The sequence below is a fragment of the Stegodyphus dumicola genome, chromosome 5, assembly GCF_044657685.1.
Source record: "Stegodyphus dumicola isolate Sdum_Otavi_A_Nest chromosome 5, ASM4465768v1".
Classification (NCBI taxonomy): domain Eukaryota; kingdom Metazoa; phylum Arthropoda; class Arachnida; order Araneae; family Eresidae; genus Stegodyphus; species Stegodyphus dumicola.
In genome coordinates, this window is record NC_140772.1 from 152,056,059 (window position 1) to 152,081,032 (window position 24,974).

A 24,974-nucleotide genomic window follows, 5' to 3' on the forward strand; every position below is an offset into this window, starting at 1 on the left:
TATTATAGAACATATCGTCCATGAATAAGATCTTTACATCCGTCGTTGCTAATATTTATCAAAATACAATCGATGTAAAGAAAAATAATGTATACTTAAGTTAATTCCCAAAGAAAGCCAACCAATGCTTTTGAGCAAGAACATATCTAACATATCCTCCTTCTGGTACTTATACTTCATATCCTACAGTCTTCAGAGTTAACAAGATGAACACTAAAGATATTTTGTGATATCCTTTTGTTTCTTTGTCAGCAAAGAATACGATAATTAATCAAAGACCTAGTATTTTCTATTATTCTATTAAAAGTTTTAGCATGGACTACATAATCAGAAACAGAAACTCAAATAAAAAAATATTCTACGAACAAAACATTCCATTTATTCAGAAATATACCAGTTTTCTAATAAATAACAAGTTGAATCTTTAATAAATTAAAAAAAAAAAACATATTTTTAATGTGATAAAGAAACTCTTCATTTCGAGCTGATAACTCTAAACAGAATTTCGTCAACTCTTAATTTTCTTAGCTAATGTAACATAAAGCATAAGAATATTTTCCATAACTGGTGATAGTCATAGTTCAGTTAGGGCCACAGTTTAGTATTGATATTAGTATTTATTTAAGTAACGTACAATAATATTTCTGTTACATAAAGATAAAGTTGGTTGTATTGTCAGATACTCATTGAGTGGCATTTCTTTATTACTTACAGGTATGGATGCTTCGCCTATGGTAGTCTTTCTCGTTGCGCATGGCTTGATGGAGTACACTACTGCTCTAGCCAAAGAAAAAATTGACCTCGAAGCTCTGATGTTGTTGACAGAAGATGATCTCAAAACTTTAGGACTTCCTTTAGGTCCCAGAAGGAAGCTGGCCAAAGCTATTGAAGACCGAAAGTTAGCTATGATCACACCTGGTGATCTGTTCGACTCCAGACTTTGAATATGTGTTATATAATATTGCTCTATTTGTATTTGTAAAAAGACAACGGACTGAGTTATTATACTCTGTTTCGTTCCATTTGTAAAGTTAGCTAGAAGTCTGAAGCTCTACATCTCTTCGAAGAATCACGTGACTGACTGCAATAAATTTTTTTAATGTTACAAAATCTACGGAAGTCGCCAAGTAAACTTTTGTTATTAAAACTTTGGGACAATGTTATGTAAAAATGTTTTCATATGCAATGCGCAAGAACTGTGATAAATATTTTTTATATTGTTTTGTAGATAGAAACTCTTTTTTTTAATTTTGAATAGTGTAAGCAATTACAATAATGGCAATATGTTTTTAAAAAAAGCGTACTTTGCAAACTCAATCATTTGAATATTTAGTGTGGTAACAAACACAAATTACATGCATTTATATCTCGGGTCTGTTATGGAATATTATGTAACGTTTTACTCTTAGATGTGAATAATCAAAAAACTATTCTGTGAATGAATGTGCATTTCTGCTTTTAAGTTTTCACTGAAAGCTTTTATGAACTTTACTGTATAAGTTACATTAATATTTTTTATCGTCTTGGAAAAAGTTTTAGAAACAAACTCTCGATCTTACCAATAATATTTTAAATTATTATCAAACGGAGATTTTAAACGCAAAGCATTCAGTTTTCAAGATTTTAAACGCAAAGTCATTAAATTATATATATATATATTAATACATAGACATTGAACTTTATAATTTCTTACTCTAAACAGACAAAAAGCTTATATGTTTATATGCTTCTATGTTATCTTGTACATTAAACTAATTTATATGTTTAGAATGTTTTATGCAAAAAATGTTTATAAATTATCACTACTAATATTCAGCTAGAGTTAATTTATTTTAAACTGAAAGAGAAACTGATTAACTGAAGAAATTAAAATCATTATTGTATCTCAATCAAAGATCAGTAAGAACTTTGTTCACTCATAATCTTCTAATATTTAGTTAATTCTTCTAAAAGCTTTAAGTTTGTACTTAATTGCAAATGAATGTGATTTTTTTTAAACAGGTATTGAAAATTAGTTTTAAATTTACCATCAGAATTTTTGCATTATAACTAATACAGTAAATAATATCACAGTTGTTACTATTATGAATAATTTATTCAAAATGTTTTTTAAAATGAAAAGTTTCGTTATTTTTAACGTTTTATTTTCGTATGTACGTGTTATTGTCAAATCACAGTACTACTTGGACAAGATATTTTTTTTTTCTGGTAAAGAACTTTTTAAATCTTTTATAGCTTGAGGAATTTAATGAGAGCCATTTTGAAACGATTCATTTAAAACAAAAATGTTTTGCTACACCAAAAAATTTAATCAAGAACTTTCTATGTGTAATACTTCTTCAAATTTATGTACAAATTTTTTACAATTTTATAAACTATACTATGCCATGTTAACTGACGTAGCGAAAGGAAAATATCCACCATATTTTGTAACTCCGTGTTTTCCAAAGACTCTTCTTTTGTAATATTTTGTAAATAAAGTTAACAATCACATCAAAAGTGTAAATTACATGTCTCCATACAAACTTACTTAAAAAAAACAATAATTTCTCTTTCATGAATTTGCATTAATTTTCTTTGTTTTTGAATACATGCAGAAAATCTGAAAGGAAGATTGGTGTATTTAATTATGGCAAAGCACACTAGGGCTATCTGCCTAAGGGAAGTGATGCTTTCGTGGAGGACTTTCTAAGGGAAACTGGCTCGTATACACGTTACACATGGGGAAAACCACGAAAACACCCATGCAGCCAGCCCGTTCGCGGGATTCGAACCTCGGACCGAACTACCAGTATTCAGCGACTTTACCGCTCGGCCGCTGGTGGGCCCTGAAAGGAAGAAAAGAAAGAATTTGAAGACAAATTGCGTATTGCTAAAAGTATGAGGAGAAGACAGAGAAATAGGCGCTTTTGATCAGCACAGTAAATTATAAATGGGGAAAAGTGCTATCAGTTTCCAGATTTCATTTTTTTAAGAAGCATTATTGAATTCCATATTTTGTGTTCTTTTCATATCGTTTATTTAAGCATATCATGTCTGGGCTAGATGGATCTCAAAATACACATATACAACGTATCCTAAAGGACATATCCTAAAGGGGCTCTCAAGCAGGGAGGAATTCCCCCCTTGAGGGAATTTTATTATTTCAGAGGGGGAATGAGATTAGATATATAACACATTAAAAATAATCTAAAATTAAATAAATGTATATGCGTTTTTTTGAGTTTTAGAAAGGGGTGCATGGGACAAAAAACGTTGAGAACTATGTTGTTACTTGTTTGACAGCAACATTAGCTCAAGCCCCCGAAATTCCTCGTGGCAAGGAGCGCTCAAGATACGCCTGTCGTTGGCAGCAGGCTTACTGCAGACAGTGCGATTTTGCTCAGTTACGCTCCCAGTTTTGATAGAGAACACCCCAGGGGGGACGGGTCCGAGAGTTTCTCACCTCTCTCCCTTTCCAGCAAACACGAGAGGACTTTCGGCTCACCGAATATTTAGAGTGCTGCACCGACACACTACACATATACAAACATCCATGCCTTCTTCCGGGATTCGAACCCAGATCCTTCGGCATGGCAGTCAGCAACGCTAACCACTGTACCAGTTGGGCGCCTTTGAGAATTATTGCTACAGGAGTTAATCCTGTAAGGTCTAGTGTCATACGCATAAAATCGCCAGGTTTCAGAAATGACAAGAATATTGAATATCCATAATGAAGCCTATATCTGATACCACTTAAATTTTATCTATTATGTCATTTAAAAGCCTTTATTCAAGTCAAGATTATTATTTTCCCGTCACATTTTATCTTCACACAGATTCAATCGGTGGGACCCCCCAGCAGAAGTATTTCGTACTAACTTAAGCAAGAAAAAGGTACTAGATCTGGGGGATGGCAGAATTTTTTTTTAAATTTTATTTTCCTTTAGTCAGACTGATTTACAATAATGCTGTTTGATAACCTTAAATGGGTGTAATGTAAAACTGCTGAATATTATACATTCTGAAAGTGTGGAAATATGAGAATGTCAAAACTGACTTACCGTAGTCATCTATTGAATCTAAGAACTGCAATTATCAAAACAGAAGATCAAACTGTAACTCTAACACTTAAAATGGGTGCTGTTTTTGTTGTATAAGAATCAGGCCGATTTTAATGTTTAAAGTAATGTAACACTACATTTTCAGTTGTTTAATATACTATTTACACATATTTTTCGTAACGAAAAAATTCTGCTTTTTCTTTTCTTTTTTCTTTTTTTTTTTTTAATTCAATGGCGGCACCTACCTATTTAGCATTAGCCATTCCTTAGGCCAGAAGAGGTGGCCCTTTTATCATGGAAGCAGAGCTTAAATTGCGCCGGCTCCGTTACTTCCTTGTTTTTGTTACATATTTCTAATTCTAGCCGGAGCGCACTTATATGCAACTGAACAATTATTCCAGTAGAAATTTTATCTAGAAAATTTTATTTTTAGCAATAATATTATATAAAAAATCAATTACTAAATTTTAATTTATCTCTTTACATTTTATTTAATTGTAATTATTTAATTGTTTTAATGTTTAATAATTTTAATAAATAATAATTAATCAATTACGAATAAATTAAATAATAATTATAAATTGAATAATAATTAATAAATACTGATTTTTAATATAAATTGAATAATAATTAATAAATGCTGATTTTTAATATAAGTTTAATAATAATTATAAATTAAATAATAATTAATAAATATTGATTCTTAATATCAATTAAATAATTATTAATTATTTTGATACTCATTAATTATTTAATTTTTAAATTATTAATGATTTTAATAGTCATTTTATTTATTTATTTATTTACTCTTGTTGCTCTTTCCTGACGATCTTGCATAGGGCTTTGGCACTTCTAATTTTAGAATTCAAGCCCTTGCATGAAAAGACCTAATAGGCGGTCTAATTCACATCATTATGAGTGCAGCATGCATTCTACAATTTTGAAAGCTTACCTCATCTTCAGACAAGGGACGATAGATAGAAATGAACGGCGCGTATTAGCAATAGCAGCTGGAAAGTCAAAGCTGAAAAAAGTGCTGTTTATTTTCCGAGATACAAAGGCTTAACAAGAGAGAACACCTTTTTGAGAGAAAAAGAAATTGAGGAACAAAAGAGAAGTATAATTTTGGAAAAAATTAAACTATGATCCAAAATAATTTTAAAAAATAATTATAATTTGTTTTAATAAGCATTTTGACAATAAATGCAAGCTTTGGAATCCTATCAAGTTTTCAGTCCAGTCTGGAACAAGTTTCTAGAAAGTCTGCACTGCATAACACTGATTCTTCAGGGAAGATTTTTCAAAATTTTTACAAATAATATCACAGTTATAAAACTTTTATATACACAACACTTATTTTAAATAATCATAAATCTCAAAATTAATCAATGAAAATAAAATCTCAAATCAATAAACCTCAAAATTTTATATCACAATAATTTTATCATTTATAACTTATATTTTAACATAATAAATTTTATAATATTTTTATTGAAATTATAGTTGCTTTTGCTATTCCATTTTTAATTCTTTATTTTATGCAAAACTGGAGGACCCCACAGCTTTTTTTCGAATATAAACATACCCATCAACTGGGCGTATCCACTTTAACGAATTGATGTATTAATATTTTTTCGATGGTTAAAAGGACGCTTGTCAGATTCTTATAGTCCACCAGCGGCCGAGCGATAGGCTGGTAATCGCTGAACACTGGTAATACTGGTAAGTCGCTGAACACTGGTAATTTGGTTCGAATCCTGTGAACGGGCTGGCTGCATGGGCGTTTTCGTAGTTTTCCCCATGTATAACGTGTATACGAACCAGTTTCCCTTAGAAAGTTCTCCACGAAGGCATCCCTCCCCTTAGGCAGATAGCCTTCAAGGCTTTAACATAATCACACACACATAGTTACTTATAAAGGCCCCCGTTTTTTGCATAACGTAACTAGGCTGTGCGAACTGCATTAAACATTCCATTATATATAAAACAATTAAACCCCATTTCCCTGTGTATATAAAAAGAACTAATAATAATAATAATTATGTATAAAACATATTTTTTATAGGTAGGAGCCTTCAGGTCATTTTATTTATTTATTTATTTACTTAATAGTCATTTTATTTATTTATTTATTTACTTAATAGTCATTTTATTTATTTACTTAATAGTCATTTTATTTATTTATTTATTTACTCTTGTTGCTCTTTCCTGACGATCATGCATAGGGCTTTGGCACTTCTACTTTTAGAATTTAAGCCCTTGCATGAAAAGGTATTATTTGAAAGGTATTATTGCATGAAAAGGTATTACTTCAGGTTTGTTTTATATGAGGAGTGCCGAAAGAAACAGTCATATAATAGAGGTGAAAAAGTTCTTGTTTTGAACTAGTACGCTTTCAACATACTCTATTTTTTCATTTAATTATTAATTAATTATGACATTCAATTACCGTTAATATTTTCTAAAAAGCTTGCTTTTACATTACATTATTGTATTCACTTTTATTATAATAATTCAATTCCTTAAATCATCAATATTTTTGAATTCATTATAATAATATTTAATATTACAGTTTTCATATTTTTTATATTAACACTCAGAAGCAAAATTTGTGTTCCATTTTTCTATGCTAATATTCAAAATTATTTCATTATTATTTATATTCATACACATCTCATTTTCAAAATAATTCCAAAATACTTAACCGATGATTATTAAAATATTTTTAATGAATGAATTTAATGCCAAGATAAGAATTGTAGAGATTTAAAGCAGAACCTCTATTCTGAGTCTGCACAAACCTGTAGTCTGAGTAAGTGTCGAGAAGAAATAAGAAACATGGATAGAAATTAACATAAATTTAACTCTTAGTATAACTTAAAGTTATAAATATCACAGTTTGCATTTTGGTGGCCTCTCGCAGTGAAACACAGGGTATGCATACTATTTTTTTTTTTCACCTTCTGCATTATTTCTTTTCTGATCCGGAAAATGTTTTAGGGACTTGGAATGTAAAACTCGTCGCGATTGCTGCATACGCGAGCTCACAAGTTCATCATTGTGAAAGAGAAATTTTAACTTTAGGAACTCTAAAAGGGCCTCCGCTTTCGTCGCCTGATAAACGTTTTTGAAAGCTAGTTACCGCCACGTTAATCATCTCGGTTGAATCGATTTTAATGAGCAACGTTTTCAGCTGATTAAAATACATTTGAAAGATTGAAAAGACTACGTCTGGGGAAGAAAACTTCCAATTTCAACAATTATTCTGATTTATGAATTATACAATAAGTTTATAAGCACTAAAATTTTTCGATCAGAAAATAAAATAAATTTAAAGATGTCTTGCTTATACCCATATCATAGAATTTATTTTGTTTGCTATTGCTATTTTAGAAAAGTAAAATGTAGAACAACGAATAATGACAAGAAAAAGAGTTAGCTAAAAAAAAAAAAAAATCACAGCTGTACAAATAAGTCCTTATTCTAACGGAAATAGTTTGCTGCATGGATAGAAGGAGTCACCTGCATTTAAGTAAACGCTTTTGCGCTTATTTAAAAGATATGATTTCCTGTTACAAATATGGCACTTTCAATGAAGAGTTCATGAATGTTCATTTGTTCCACGAAAAGCAATTTGGGAAGCATTGTGATTGGTTGAAAAACGTGAAATATGTGGTAGGTGAATCTGTATGAAATAGGATTTGCTGAAAACATAAATGTGGTAAACCAATAACGCAAATTTCTAGAAGCAGCTGAAGGCTTTAACAAAAGTTTAATTAGAAAGCACTTCGCGGAATGTATAAAACGAGCGATGATTCACTCCACAGGATGAATCATGAAATTGCTGATAAGCAACCGAAACAAAATGGAATATGTATATGAACATGGCTTAATTAAGATTTCCAACACAGAACGAATTAAGTAGATACTGATTTTTACCGTATTTTACTTGGTATAGTTAGTTGGGTTTTAGTTGTATAATCATTAAAGTAATTATTTACCCTTTTCGTGAAGAGCAAGTAATCCTTATTTGAGAATTTTAATAAAAAATAGTCTTTAAATGAATACTTTTCTTTTGTTTGAAGCTTCAGCAGAATTGTTGGAAAGGTCTTGATTATTGCTTTGAAACAGTAGCCGCGTTTTCAATTTCTTTGGCCATTATATCACGTTAAAATACTAAGCGATTTATCATCCACGCAATATAGCAAATATTTCCGTTGCTTCAAACATAAGATCTTTAATTTATTTTCGGCTTAGTAGATAACCAATTTCCAGTTATCACTGATCTTCATAAGAAGTGGAATTTTAAAGTTTAAATTGGGGCATCTGTAGAAGTCTGGGAGTTACAAATTTAGAAAAGGTTTGTGCAAAAGTTAATAATCAACTGCAGCAATTGCAACACCAATCATCAAAGCTGTGCCTCCAGATTTTTAACACAATAGGCAGATCTTGAAACAGTGCTCCTGATATTTTTTATTACTTATATATTAATATGTAATCTATCATAGTTTAATTTTGTGCATTCCCATTTTCTTATGTAAGGCAAGTTATCTCACTCAACTCAGCCTCGGAACTCGTTCATTACAAAAATATTGAAATACAGCTACAAAAAATTACAGCTCACTTATGCATACATTTTTTAAATTTCACAAAATGCTCCAACTAACTTTTTATATATGTTAGACACATAGCAAGTTAAGTCAAACATGAGATTATTTCGTTATAACTCGAAAATTATGCTCTACTGCATCTCGAAACTGAACTCTGAAAATTACTTTAAAATTATTATTGTTATTATTATCAGCAATGAGAATTTGATAACAAAGCAGGAGTTGAGATCATGAAAGTTTGTGGGTAGCCAAAAAGCAAAACTTTTTATGTACAAACAAGTCGCGATGTGCCGAGGTAAACTTCCACGGTTAAAGCGAATGCAGTTAAAAACATGGGAAAATGGGATAATTCGTATTATAGTTAAAAACTTTATTAATAATTTATCTGTATTTTCAAGCAATTTAATCTGGAGAATAATCAAAATTCAGTGAGAAATCAAGTCAGAATTCAAAACAAATATGCCTTACAATAACTAACGGAATAATAAACATCATTAGAAATGAGGAAACTTAGTTATAAAATGTCGTCTGCTATTATTTCTGCTATCCAACTCACTCTTCATTTCCTTTTGATATTTTCTGTGAACAATTTTGTTTTATGTTTATTCCTTGTGACTGTATTTTTTCCCCATTATTCTGCAATAGACAAACTCCCCCCCCCCCCGATAAGGCCTGATTATTGACAGGGCATTCCCAGTTGATCGGGAGTTGCCTGAACTCTCTGAAAAAGTAGCAGGACTCGGATTTCGGAAGCAATACCTTGTCATCACGCTCATTTCTAGATTCAGATGAAGTTGTATTCTATTCAAAAAACACTGCACGCAAATATATATATATTAGCGAATTCTAAATTATGGAAATTGTTTTCGCATATAAAGAAATTATTACATACTTAACAGGTTGCGATTGTGCTCATTTAATATCTGGCCAATTCCTTTTGAAAATTCCAGTGGTTGCCTAAGACGGTTTATTGGTTAGTAGAATCTGCTTGCTAGTCATAAGTCCAGGGACGCGTTCGGATCCTGTGTAAGGTTTGGTTGTTTGTGTGTGTTCTTCCTTTTCTTTTCTTGGGTGTAATATCGATCCGCTATGAAGCAGCCTGAGAAAAACCTCTCGTTTATGAAATAGCTAAAGGATCGGGTAATAGATTCGACTATTCTGGAAGAATGTATTATTAAGCTGCAAACGTCCGGCCATTCAATAAGGCAGGGGGATGGAAGATGAGAATGAAAGAAAGAAATGGTTTTTCCAGATGATGTTGTTAAAAACAATAATTTCGTCTTTACGTACTATATCAACAAGCTGCTCTTTATTCTGAAACGAACTACTATGAGTCTGTAATATAATAATTATATTAGAATACCGTTTATGGTTTTTATTTAAATAATCGCTGATGCAAGATATAATAAATAATAAGGGACTTTCCACGTTAAGTTACGGAGAACTTAATAAATGTTCGTACAAACTATCTGCCCAACATGTACTTTCATAATGTAGCCAACACATGGCTCATCTCATCTCAGATGAACTAAATTTGCAATTACACAGCAGTTAACCGTGGTTGTGTGATACTTCAATAATAACAATGAAAATTCTTAATTACTCAGTTAGTTGGTAGTAGAAGTAGTAGTAAGTTGATGAAGGTGAAATCGTTTGATCTGCAAGTCAAGCATGTTATAAAAAGAAGCGTAAGCATAAACTTAGTCAACCGAAAAATTAATATGCAGTCATCATTTCCAGGTATTCTTCTAACATGGTCTTTATTTACTTCTTTGATTACTAGCATCCGCTTCAAAGTTATGTATCTGCTATTTTAATTGCGCGAAGTGTCAAGGGCATTGAACCGTAACCTCGAATATAATATTCCAAATAACATGCTCGGATTAATCCGATAATTAGAATTAGATGCGAATTCGTAGTATCTGTTTTCGGCTTTGACCGAATTTCCCGCCGTTTCGCCGGCTACGCTAATCTAAGATCGTCTGTGTTGTTGATGTTTCATATGTACTCATGCATTTATAAAAATGATTTATCTACTCAAATCTTGGGAAAAGTTCTGTGTTTATTCTTATGCTATTATATAACGCATCATAGGTTTATTTAGTAGAACTATTTTGTAATATTATTAGGAAATGCAGTTCTAAAAAAGTGTCCATTTAAACCCCTGTTCCGAAGTCATAATGCAGGATGGCTATTTTCTCTAATTTTGCAAAAATTTGTTGCTCGGAAACTCTTATAATTAGGTATATATGGTTTCTGGAAATAACAGCAACAGTAATTAATTTTTTTTAAGAACAACACTATGTTAGCAAATTTCGAAGAGTTCTTTCAGACCTTTTCAGAGACCTTCTCAATTCAGAAAATATCAAGCCGATATATTCCATTATCATCGCGTGTTCAGTATTTGCTTTATAACCCTTGACACAATATCTGTACCGTTGTCGTATCAGAATGCGAGAAACATACACGTATATGCAATATACATTTGTGCAGATTCTTCATTATTTAATTCCTTTAAATATAAGACAGGGCGATAATATATGCTGGCAACGATTTTAAAAGTGATACTACAGCCTTTTAAAGTTTTCGACGCAAAAAGCCAAAACGAAATTAATAGTCCTTCAGGGCAAATTGTCCCTTTTGAACAAAAAAAATAAATAAATAATCTAAAAGGTTTCAGATTTTAAATTACGTCCAAAGGGGCCTTTTTTTTAACATTTTGTCTGTTACCTTTATTTATTAAATATCACATACTTCGCACTTAAACCATAAAATTCAGTTCGGGAGCAATACTGCAAAATAGTTTTAATATGAGCATATCTTTAGAATTTCCGATACAGAGTCTCCCGCGCTGAAGATAAGAAGATAAAATGTTTTTTCTGTACGACGTTTCCATTATTCACTTTGAAATCCTTGAGTTTGTTAATCAAAAATTCGTTTAAGTTTTACAAAATATGAAATCGATAATAAAACAAATTCCCAATTTCAAATTTGGGCTTCCACTTGCCCATATTCGCAGCAGGATTACGTCATTCAAAATTTAATTGCTCTATGTACCATTGTTTTATTACAATGCGAGAAGTATACATATATTTATGAAGATTTTTCATTGTTTAATTTCTTCAAATATAATGCAGGACTTTAACATTTGGTGTCAACCCTTTCAAAAGTGAAACGGACATTTATAGTAAAGCAACGCAAAATCGCAAAACGAAAACAATAGTCCTTTAGGGACAAAGCCCATTTTGACTAAAAAAAAAAATAAATAAATAAATAAATTACGTCCAAAGAGGCGTTTTTTTAACATTTTGTGTGATACCTTTATTTATTAAATATCCAGTTCTTCGCATTTAAGCAATATCGCAAAATAATTTTAAATTGAGCATATCCTTAAGAATTTTCGATACGCAATCTCACGCGCTGGAGGTAAAATGTTTTTTTTTTCCTGTACAACGTTGCCATCTCTCGCTTTGAAATCCTTCAGTTTATTTTTTCGGATTTGGTTTATGCTATCAACCGGCATTTTCGAAGTAATTCTATATTTTTTCGGTTTACCACGTGCACGATTTTGACTTTCGTTGCTTCTTTCCACGTGGCTATTGGTTTTCAGTATTGGATGTTTCTCTCCTTTTGGAATGTTTTTGTCATTTGTTGATGAAAATTGTCTTCATTATTTATTGGTGTTTTTTTCATGTTATAAGTAATTACTTGTTTGGACTTTCGGAATTACATTTCTTTTGTTCACTTGTTTCTTGCTTGTGCCCTTTTCACAATATGTCCACTGACAGGAACCGATTTTGTAAGTTACGCCTTAAGCGTACGAAATTCTTGAATCATCTACAGTTTCTACTTAAATGCAAACATCAAAATTTCATTCCCAAATTTATACATGTGAAATGTAGCCTTAAAGCTTCCGTTCACGTTTCAAAAATTTTGCATAAATTCAAATTGGCACTTCTTCGTCACATTATAAGGGACACACGCAAACGTTTATCTAAAATTGAATTTGAATTATATTACCTCCATTTAAAAATTGCTAATTCCACTGAAAATTTTTCCTCATTTGAACATACATCCTGGTCTAGAACCGATACCGTTTGTCAACGGCATAAAAATGTGCTCATTTCTAAATTCCAAAAACTCACACACCAGTCGGATAGTCCCAATTATCTAGCTGATCTTCCCACTGTAAACGTTAACTCCATCGTTAATATCTCCAATAGGAATCTTTCGGAGGATCAGTTAAAAGTATTAAAATATAATTTCAACTTTTCAAAGACATCTAAACCTTCAATTCCTCAAATCATCGCCCCTATAGAGAAAGCCTTTAAATTCTCCAAAATTTCGGAAACGCAGAAGGATACAATCCGCCACCTAATTACTCATAACGTTAATTTTAACAATAAATCTTTGGGTTCTAATCTTAGCAAAAAGGAAAATGAGATCTTACGTGAAATTCATTCTGATACTAATATCATTAACTCTAAAGCTGATAAGGGCGGACAGATCGTTGTTATGGACAAACACACATATATTACTGGAGTCTCTAACTTGATAAATGAAGGCCCATACTGCTCCATCCCTAAAGATCCTTCAACTTCGGACCTCATGAAAGTAAAAAGTGCTATTAAATCTTCCCACATTCTGCCAACTCAGTTGAAGAAATCACTTATTACGCCTCTTACGAATTGCGCTAGACTTTATGCTCTTTCAAAAGTCCACAAAACCGGTATTCCTTTTCGACCAATTGTTTCCAACATAGGTACTGCTTCATATCCTTTGGCCAAATATTTAGTTTCCAGATTTTCTCCTCTACTTGATAACAATATTCACACTGTAAAAAATTCTGTTGAAGTCATTGATAAACTTAAAAATATTTCCCCACTTCGTTCCATTATGGTTTCATTTGATGTCAAATCATTGTTTACTAATGTTCCGGTCGAAGGAGCACTAAATTGTCTTGAAACTAGGCTTCGGGAATATCACTTCACACATACTGAAATTAATGAGTTGGTTTCGCTTACTAAAGTTTCTCTAAGTCAAACCCACTTTGTTTTCCAAAATGCATATTTTCGTCAAGTTGAAGGATTGGCTATGGGTAATCCTCTCAGTCCGGTACTTGCTGACATTTATATGCACTATTTTGAGATGAAATTATTTGATAAATTATCTTTTCGTCTTTGGATTCGGTATGTTGACGACACTTTCGCACTTTTTGACGGTTATAAAGAGGATTTATCCGAGATTCTATCTATTATGAATTCAATTGATCCAGCCATCCAATTCACTCTTGAAATTGAATCCAACAATTCCCTCCCCTTCCTCGATATTCTTATAATCCGCAATGAAACCGATTTTAGCACCACTGTGTACCGTAAACCCTTTGCAGTTTGTTTACCACCCCATGCCAAGTCATGCCACCCTGTTAGGCAAAAAATGGCTTCTTTTTACTATTATGTTTTCCGCGCGCTAAAAGTTTGTTCCTCTGAATCTTTGCTTACCAATGAGCTTAATTATTTAAGAGCAGTTGCGATTGACCGTGGATTTTCTCCCGTGATTATTGATAAAGCCGTCAAAAAATTTTCAGATTCCCATCAAAGAAGACATTCCACTGTTAGAAATAATATCAATGACCTTGTAGTGCTTCCATTTTATCCTTCTGTTAGCTATAAAATTGCACGGATTCTCCAGAAATTCAATTTTCAAGTCGGTTTCTCCCCTATTAATAAAATTCACCCTTCGATTCTAAAAGATTGCGTTTCTGTCTTGAATTCTTGGGGAATTTATAGTATATCATGTCAGTGTGGTTTAAGATATATTGGCCAAACAAAAAGAGCGTTGAAGTTTCGTATCAAGGAACATGAATCTTATGTCAAAAAAGGGGAAATTAACAAGTCTTCAATAGCGTATCATAGCTGGACTTTTAACCATAATTTTGATTTTGGGTCTGCAAAAATCATCCAAAAGGCTTCTTCCATAGGCGAATTGGATTTTCTTGAGGCTTTTCACATTCACAAAGATTTAGAAAGTTTAGTTAATGATTTGAAGTCCAATCCAGTCCTTCCTAATGCCTTTAAAATTCTACTGTCTTAATTCAATTATTTTTGCCGATAGATGGCGTTACCTCCTCGCACTTGGTACTACCAGAGGGTATAAAAATCCGTTCAGTGGTTGCTTTCCATTATTTGAAGTTCAGATTTTGAGCGTAATGTGCATTTGCCCCTCGCTCCCTATTTTAACTTCACTAATATTTCTTTATGCTTGATCAGACAGCCTGGCTCAGTAAAAGTAGGCGGCCAGTGCAACTCTGATTAAAAATCTAGTTATAACCACGTGCAGTGCTGATAAGCACCACGTGTTTCTGTGATTCCTATTTTCTTCTTTCTATGTATTTCTTTCTCCTGATGAGGAGGGACCTTTAGCTGCCCTCGAAATCGATTGAGTGTTTCATTATACCTACGCTAAATATAAGGTTGTTTTTTACGATTTTGACTGTCACATTAGCGTGTTTCACTTCTAGTCTATCCTTCAGTTTGTTAATCAAAAATTCGTTAAAGTTTTACAAAATAGGAAATCGATAATAAAACACTATAATTTCAAATTTCAAATTTGGGCTTTCAGATGCCCATATTCTCAGTAAGATTACGTCATTCAAATTTGGATGGCTCTAGGTACCGTTGTTTTATCACAATGCGAGAAACATTCATGTATTCAATCAAATTCTTCATTATTTAGTTTCTTTAAATATAATACAGGGTGATAGTATTTGGTGGCAACGATTTGAAAAGTGATACAGCCTTTTAAAGTTTTCAACGCAAAATCGCAAAACGAAAACAATAGCCGCTTTGGACTTTAAAAAAAAAAGAAAAAAAGAAATGTTTCAGATTTTAAATTACGTCCAAATGGGTACTTTTTTTAACGCTTTGTGTGTTACCTTTATTTATTAAATACTACGTTTTTCGAACTTAAACCATAAAATTCAGTTCAACAGCAATATCTTAAAATAATATTTTAATGAGCATATCTTTAGAATTTCCGATACACAGTTCCGCGTGCTGGAGATAAAAAAGTACTTCCCCCAGTAGAGTGTTGTCATTGCTCGCTTTTAAATCGTTGAGTGTATTGATCAAAAATTCGTTAAACAAACAAAATAGGAAATAGATAATCAAATTCCAAATATGGGCTTCCAGATGCCCATATTCGTGTGGAAAGATACGTTATTCAAAATTGGATGGCTCTAGATACCGTTGTTTTATCAGAATGCGAGAAACAGACATACATTTATTCAAATACTTCATTATTTAATTTCTTTAAATGTAATACGGGGCGCTAATATTTGCTGGCAATAGTTTGAAAAGTGAATTGGACATTTATAGTGAACCAACCGCAAAATGCCAAAACGAAAATAATAGTTCTTCAGGGCAATTTTTCCCTTTAGACTAAAATAAATAAAAATAAAAGTCTGAAAGGTTTCAGATTTTAATATTCGTCCAAATGAGAGTTTTTTTAGCATTCTTGTCTGCTCCCTTTATTTTTTAAATTTCATGTTCTCCGCACTTAAACCATAAAATTCAGTTCAAGAACAATATCACAAAATAGTTTTAAATTGAGCATATGTTTAGAATTTTCGATGCAGAGTCTCGGGAGGTGAAAATAAAAATGTTTTTCTGTATAACGTTGTCATTGCTCGCTTCGAAATCCTTAAGTTCGTTAATGAAAAATTCGTTAAAGTTTTACAAAATATGAAATCGATAATAAAGCAAATTCCAAATTTGGGCTTTCACATGCCCCTATTCGGAGTAGGATTATGTCATTCAAAATTCGATGGCTCTGTGTACCGTTGTTTTATCATAATGCGAGAAATATACATACATTTATGCAGATTTTTCATTATTTAATTTCTTTAAATATAAAGCGGAACTCTACGATTTGGTGGCAACAGTTTAAAAGTGAAACGGACATTTATAGTGGACTAACCCAAAATCACAAAACGAAAACAGTAGTCCTTCAGGGATAAATCCCCTTTGGACTAAAAAAAAACTACCAGCATTTATTGAATTTTGAAAATTTTCTGGAAAGAAATTATATTAGTATTTGCTAGTTAATTCTCTATATCATAGAAGAAATTTTGTATTTATTACAAGAAATCAGGCATTTAATAAAAAATACATTTTATTTTTGCTCTGAAATTATAGCGATAAAAATGTTTCGGAGTTAATACTCATTTATTCAAGAAAGAATTCAAGACCTGAATATAGGATCATTTTTACTTATGATATTGCAAGGAATGATAAACATGAATTTAGTCCTTGAGTTGTTAAAAGGGAGCCTAAATTTATCGTATATGAAATATATCAATCTCTTCGCCCTGCATCAATCCCTATGAAGCTAATTTTTCTAACAATAAGAGTTAAGTGATCAATAGTCTTTAAAGAATTATATAATTATCAGTCTAAAATTAAATTTTAAAGGAAGTACATAAAGCCATTGCAGTAACAAATGAACGTTTTTCAAATGGAAGAACAATCCAATTAAAAAAAATCAGTGAATTTACAGTAGAGTCATACTACAGAACACTTCAATATTAACAGTTTTAAGCCAGCCAGAAAATCGACAACAAAAGCAGTCTGCCCATTGACTGACCGATTGCGCTGAAGTTTCGCCTACGCAATTCATTGGTGACATCCACCATCGCACCCAAGTTATCTGCTGATCTCTGAAAAGGTCGAATGTTCTAAAGCCTTTGTTCTGTATCCGTCATCTTGTCCATCCGCTTCCTGTTCCACGAGAAGCAAAAAAAAAAGATGAATACTCCTAAATGTCTATGATGGTCCCTACAACTACTCTGTCACCATATTGTTAAAGCATACTAGTTTGATGCAAGCTTTGCGTGAAAGGGTGAACTAGTTATTAACATCCAGGGTCATATGTTTGATTCAGGGGCTTCCTGGGTGGTTGTCGAGTAGGCATTCAATGAAAGGGTATTTTGAATGGCTTTATATAGAGATGGAATCATACATGTGATTTGTGACAAAAGTGTTTTTGATGTAAAATATTTTAACCCTACAAAAAGATTATTTGCTAAATTTTAGAAGCAGTTAATTATCTCTTTAGAAAGTTAGGCTTTGAAGCAAAGTAATAAATGTTTTGGTTTCACAATTAATATGCATATATCAGATGGAGAGGCATTATATACATCTGTAATCTAACTAGTGCTCACTATTTTATTCTTTAATTCTTGTTTAAAGCTGAACCAGAAATGAAGAGGAATAGTTGAAAAATTTTAAAACAATTAACAAGCGGAAATTTAATTAATAATTAACAAATATAGCTACAAATAGTTATTAATTGATATCTGTAATATAAAGGGAAAAAAACAAGTGAAACTGGATACTTCTAAAGGTTATTGCATGAAATAATATTTGTATGCTACAAAGAAAACATTTTAAAAAGTATATTAACTACTCAGAATTACTGCTCGTTTTTATGCTACTAAGGCGATAAAAATTATTCCGGTTTTATTTTCTGTTTCAAGGATTTCGGAAACCAGAATGGATATTATGCAATACCGATAATTAAATTGACAGATATTACGTTGCTGTTTATAGCAGTTGAAATTAGTCTTATATGCATATACTACTACAGAAAGGTAATATTTGGTTTACATTGGATTTATTAATAGAAACAATACGTACTTTTCAATTAAAGTATAGAAAATCCTTTTGAACAGACTGACATAATTGATGCATACGAATATTCATAATAAATATCTTAATTCTATGTTTTTTTTTTTTTTTTTTCCCTTTTCTTTTCCCTAATGGCGGGCACTTACCTGTGCCGGCATCGTCCCCTCCTAAGGCTAGATCGGTGGTCTCTTTATCATGGAGGCACCTAATAGGTGGGCCACCATTGTCTCATGTGAAGAGACAGACATTTTTTTACATCCATGCGTCCTCCGAGATTCGAACCCGGGGCCTTCGGTATAGCAGTCAGGCTCCCCTAACCACTATATCATCTGGGCGGCTCTTAATTCTATGTGATATTTATTATTCGTGAATATATCTCAAAATGAGAATCCTTTATCAGAAATATCAGTTCATTCACTAACACTGATTTCTTTCCGCTGTTTGATTCCCCCTCTCTTCGAATGTCAACTCAAAGAAATTAAACAATTAAAACTGATCAAAATTTTCATTAATTAAAACTAATAATAAAGTTAAAAAATAATAATTAAAACTATTTGAAAAGATTCAGATTTTAACGATCGCCGACAAGGTCTCTTGTAAAATTTAATATGGTTAATCAGCAGAGATTATCGATAAATAGTGAAGGTGTAACAGCTAAACACATTTATAAGATATTAGACAAAAATACATTTAGACTAACATGGGTATGCTATCTATCGTCTGCATATCTGAAAAGTGAAAAAATAGATATCATAAATTTTATAAAAGTACTTAATGTTTTTAATTAGATACATCCTGAATTAAAAGCATTTTTATTTAAATCAATCAGGTTAAAAGGTAAAAAAATATATATATATATATATATTCTTAAGAACTGCATCGCTTGCTCTTAAATACTCCAGTTTTTTTAATTAATAACAGATTAAATCTGAAAGATAAATTCTACACTTTATCGAATGGCAGCAAACTCGAGTGAAAGGTGAAACGGCATTACAGTGAATCAATGCAAAATCGTATTTCGAGACTAAATAGCCCATTTGAGCCAAATATAGTAAAATTAATAATAAAATGAAATAAAAACTAATTAATAAAAATTTTAAAACTTTTTATATTATTTAGAACACCACATGCTCCTAGAATGCAAGGTATTGAAATTTAGACAAAAAGATATAGATTGACACAATTTGATAAACTACTGCTATAGTTTTCCAGTTATGACAAAATTAATATAGCATATTCAATATATTCTGTAACTATTTACATGATTGTAGCTGTTCTCTTAGATGTATTTAAACTAAAAAGCTAACATTTCATATTTAATTTTTAAAAAAAAATGTGCTCACGAAACTGTCAGGGAAGGAAACGGTTCTGAATAATAAAGGAGTAAAAATTAAACATTATTATTAATTTTCTTAAATTTTATTTTCAGATGATGCATATATTTTTTGCAAAGGTTGTTGAATAAAATACAGTAGAATTTTATTTTATTTCAACATGAAATTTTCATGTGAAAAATAAACTTCCGTATTTTTGCTGTATTAGAGAATGCCTTTAAAACAGGGATATATTTATTTCGATTCTAGTTCAGAGATATACCAAAATTCTTTTAATTGCAAAATATTAATAAATGATATTTTAGACCTAATTGCTTCGCAGAAGCAATTAAAAAAATCTTTCCAAAAATAAGTACGTATTCAGTTCAGTAAAAACAAAACTACAGTAGCGTAAAATATAGCTTTACAAAAGTTACAAAACACTTACCACAAGACTGTTTGTTACCCCAGTACCAGAATAATAGCAGTTTAAAAAATGCATAACAAAATTATTTACATATATTAGAGTCCAGTCATCTGTAGCCTATTAAAGAAGTGAAAAGTCCCTAAATTTGTATATCGAAGATAATTTTTATAAAGTTCTAAAATAAGGTATTTCGTTCGGAATTCTGAGAAAAAATTCCATTGAATTTAAATATTAATATATTGTTTTTTCCCAGCGCTTATAATAATATAAAATGATACGCATTTTCACTCTCTTTTGCCTACTAGAACTTTAAATTCGTTTTGCAGTTTTTTTCTAGAATAGTATAATCTTTAAAAACAAAAACTGGTATAAATAGTTCATAATTACTTAAAAGTCAGTCCTTTGCAACTCAAGCCTCAAGCACAGGAATGTTTTTGATTTTTGATTTTTATTTTATTAGCCCAAAGGGCGTTAGTCCAGAAGGACTATTAATTTCAAAACGGCATTTTGCGTCGATTCACTTTTCAAACTGTTACCACCAAATATTATCGCCATGCATTATGTTTAAAGAAACTAAATAATGAAGAATTTGATTGAATACATGAATGTTTCTCGCATTGTGAAGAAACAACAGTACCTAGAGCCATCACATTTTGAATAACGTAGTCCTCCAATCAAACATGGGCACTTGAAAGCCCGAATTTTGCGGAAATTCTAAAGATATTCTTTCTTTTTTTTTTTTTTCTTTTCTTTTTTTTTTTAAATATTCTGTGATATTTCTAATGAATTGAATTTTATGTGTTTTAAGCGCGAAGAACATGGTATTTAATAAATAAAGATAACACACAAAACGTTAAAAAAAGCCCTTTTGGGTGTAATATAAAACATGAAACCTTTCAGATTTTTTTCAAAATTTTTATTTTATATTAAAATTTATACATATATATATGTGTGTGTGAGCCCGTAATAATAAGAAGAATACTTAGAGGTAATGATATAGAAGTATTGATTGCGCTGTTGAGATTTATAATGAAGAGCAAACTTGGCAGCCGACGCGGAATAAATATTCCTTTTTATTTCAATCGACATTTGTGACCACAATTCACTTGGCTCTCTAATCATGCTGGTTTCCAGAATATTTACATTTTTAATATTGTTTGGTATTGTTACACGAGCAGAGCGGCACGAGAAGCAGAAGCAAAGTGCGTAGTTATCCAATATGGCAGCTAAATTATTAGGAAAAATGTTTGCTAAGAAAATTTAAGTTCCGAATTAGCTACATCATCGTCGTTATGTAAAAGTCATATTCTATGCATTAATCTAGAAATCACGAAATTCAGAAAAAGTTATAAAGCAGTTGCTTTGCTATTTTTAGAACAGAGAGGGTAAATACCCAAATTAAAAGAATGAATTAAGAGCCTATTTCTAATTTAAATTATAATTTTTATTTACATGTTTTTTTATCTTACTCTCTCTCACACAAACATATATATATACGTTTGATATATATATACATATGTTTGATACTAAACATTACTTTAGAACAGTGTTTCTTAACCTGTGGTTCATGGTCCCCTTGGGGGTCCATGGGTCATATTTTGGGGGTCCGCCGACTGCTCCTAATGTTTAAAATTTTTGCATCAATATTTAAAAAAAAAAAACTTTTTTTTTGTCACGGGCAACCTCTGTAAGCCGTCTGCCTGCCATTTCCCAATAATAGAGACCTCCACAATACGAGGAAAAGAACATTCGCAAACCATATAAAATTTGAAATTTTTAGAAACACAAAGTAGCCTTTGAATTTTACTTCACTTGGAAATAAAGTGACGTTAAAATCAGTTCCGCAATGTTCTTTCAAATTTTTAAAACAAAATATTTGTTTCACTTTTTCATAAGTTGTAATTAAAGTATTTTTTTCAAGTGTTTTTTGTGTCTTAATGTTTTTTCTTAATGTTTCATTTGATTATTTGATTTTTTTTGTAGCCCAAAATGTCCAAAAAAAGGAAGTATGATGAAAATTATGTAAAATATGGATTCTGCTGCATGAAGGAATCGGACGGTGTTGAAAAGCCACAATGCTTTCTGTGTGGAAAAGTTTTGGCAAACGCCAGTATGAAACCAGCAAAATTGATAGAGCATCTCAAATCTCTTCATCATGAAAATGCATCTAAAGATCTAGAATTTTTTACAAAGAAGAAAGCCCAGTTTTCGAAATCTGGAGCATTAACCAAACATGGATTGGGTATTTCACAAAAACCTTTGGTTGAGGCATCTTTCAGAGTTGCATATCGTATTGCCAAAAGTAAGAAACCGCATACTATTGGAGAGACATTAATTAAGCCATGTGTGCTGGAAATGGTTGAATTAGTTTGTGGACTGGAACAGAGAAAACAAACTTGAGGCTATTCCATTGTCCAAGGATATTATACATTCAAGAATAGTTGAAATTTATTGCAATATCTTGAAATAAATCATCGATGAATTGAAAGCATCGCCATTTCCCTTTAGTATGCAACTGGATGAAACTACAGACATCTCGAGTTGTAGTTAACTTCTTGTTTTTGTTCGTTACGTGTCTGCTGATAATATCAAAGAAGAATTCTTATTTTGTGAGCCTCTTTTGCAAACTACAAAGGCAGTTGATGTTTTAGCGATTTTAAATGTTTTCTTTTCCAAACACGACTTCGACTGGAAACAAAAACTTCATTCACTTTGTACGGATGGAGCAGCTGCGATGCTTGGCAATAAATCTGGTTTTGCCCATTTGGTAAAAAAAGAGGCTCCTAATGTTATTGTTACACATTGTTTTTTACATAGACATGCACTGGCTACAAAAACTCTTCCAACCAGCTTAAAAGAAGTATTGTCAATAGTTATTAAAACTGTGAATTTTATTAGAAGTAGAGCTCTTAATCATCGTCTTTTTAAAACACTGTGTCAAGAAATGAACGCAGAACATGAGGTACTGTACCACACGGAAGTGCGCTGGCTGTCACGAGGGCAGGTTTTGAAACGAATTTTCATGTTGAAGACAGAAGTATCACTTTTTTTAGAAGAAAACGATAACTCACTCTTCGAATATTTCAAGAAGAAAGATTTTATATGTAAATTGGCTTACCTGGCAGACATTTTTAACCACATGAACGATATATGTCTTTCAATTCAAGGGCCTGATACAACAATTATGGATGCCACTGAGAAACTACAGGCATTTTTATTGAAAATGTCACTTTGGAAAATTAGAATTCAAAATGGGATATATGCAAACTTTCAAATGTTGGACGAAGTGCTTTTTGATAATGGATCTCGGAAAGATAGTTTGTTATTGAATAACTTGAAAAATGAAATCTGTGAACACCTGGAAGTACTTCAAGTTTCATTTGAAAAATATTTCAATTCGGATGGAATAAATATAAAAGATGAGTTGTGGATTCGTAATCCTTTTCTTTGTGATATTAACTGTATTGATGACATGAACCTTGCCAAAGATGAGCTAATTGATTTGAAAACAAAGTCCTTGTTAAAAATGGATTTCTATTGAAAAACCTCTTGGAGAGTTTATGTCTTTTTTAACAAAAGCCTACCCATTGCTTGTAAAACGAGCTATGGCAGCCATTATTCCGTTTGCTACAGTAGCGGGATTTTCCCCACTTGTCACAATAAAAACAAAACATCGAAATAGACTGAATGTCGAACATGATATGCGCGTTGCTTTGTCGAAAACCATCCCTCCATTCAATCTGTTAATCAAGGAAAAGCAGCAACAGCCTTCACATTAAAAATTTTAATTTCTTCAAATTTTTTATACTATTGAAATAAAAATATTAAAATAATTAAATAATAAAACAGAATATATTTTGTAATAAATGATGTTTAAGCAATTTTTTTCACAGAGGGGTCCGTGACATATTTAAAATTTTTAAAGTGATTCATTGTGCCAAAAAGGTTAAGAAACACTGCTTTAGAAGAAGAAAAGTTTATATACTGCAAACAAGTAACTGGGTAGCTAAATGTCTTGAGTAGTTAAAAATTGTTTACAAATACGAAGATATTTTATTAGTGTATAGAAGGCTGATATAATTATATATAAACTTAAGTAATGTACTAGTTTCAAAACTAAAAGGTGATTGGGAAAGTGATCTTAACAAAGTCTAATTAAAATTTGAGTGCAATATTTATGGTAATTATATGGCACTGAGCGCAAAAACCAACTTTTACAGATATTTATGCATAGAGCATACAAAAAAGATGAACATAAGCAAGTGATCAAAAGAAAATTATGGAAGTCTTTCTCGTACTTTGATTAAATACAAAGTTGTAAATTTGAAAGTGGCTAGTTGTTAATTATATCTGAAAGATATCATTTTGATGAAGACCAGGAGTCTCGAAGGGTTGAAAGATTCATAGCAGATCAAATTATTGTAACTAAATTCATTGTTGTTTTTTTGAGCTTTTAATAGTAATTAGATTAATAGAAGTTTAGCTATTAGCTTGCTAAAATATTAGAAATTAATTTAAAATGTTAGAAGTTTAGCTGTTAAAATGTTAGAAACATTAAAATGTTAGAAGTTTAGCTGTTAAAATGTTAGAAGCTTAGCTGTTAGCTTGGGACCTGGTCCTTGAGAGCTTATTCTTAAGACACATTGTAGTAAACGTATATTCATTGCAAGCGTTTTGATCATAGGTACCAAAGCGTATGCAGTCAAACTCCGTTATCATTATATTCTCCAGGGCTGCATATTTTTTAAAAATGATACTAGTTTACTCTATCACACTGATAAACAATGCATTGTCATAGTTTGAAAGGTATATTAAAGAAAGAATAAGAAAGAGAAAGAAAGAATAAAGGTATATTAAAGAAACCCTATGACTGGCAGTCATCGATTCCCAACACT

At 31.4% G+C, this 24,974-nt stretch overlaps 1 protein-coding gene across 3 annotated transcripts in view; it reads left to right on the forward strand.

The window, feature by feature from the left end:
• Sans (SAM_USH1G_HARP domain-containing protein Sans) overlaps positions 1–2,499 on the forward strand; it is a 110,660-nt gene extending 108,161 nt beyond the window's left edge. For all 3 annotated transcript variants that reach the window (XM_085817238.1, XM_085817239.1, XM_035367808.2), the window contains exon 3: positions 715–2,499. In XM_085817238.1, coding sequence (XP_085673364.1) covers positions 715–944 — 230 coding nt within the window. In that variant the 3' untranslated portion in view covers positions 945–2,499. The remainder of the gene's footprint in view (positions 1–714) is intronic.
• Positions 2,500–24,974: the final 22,475 nt, after the last annotated feature.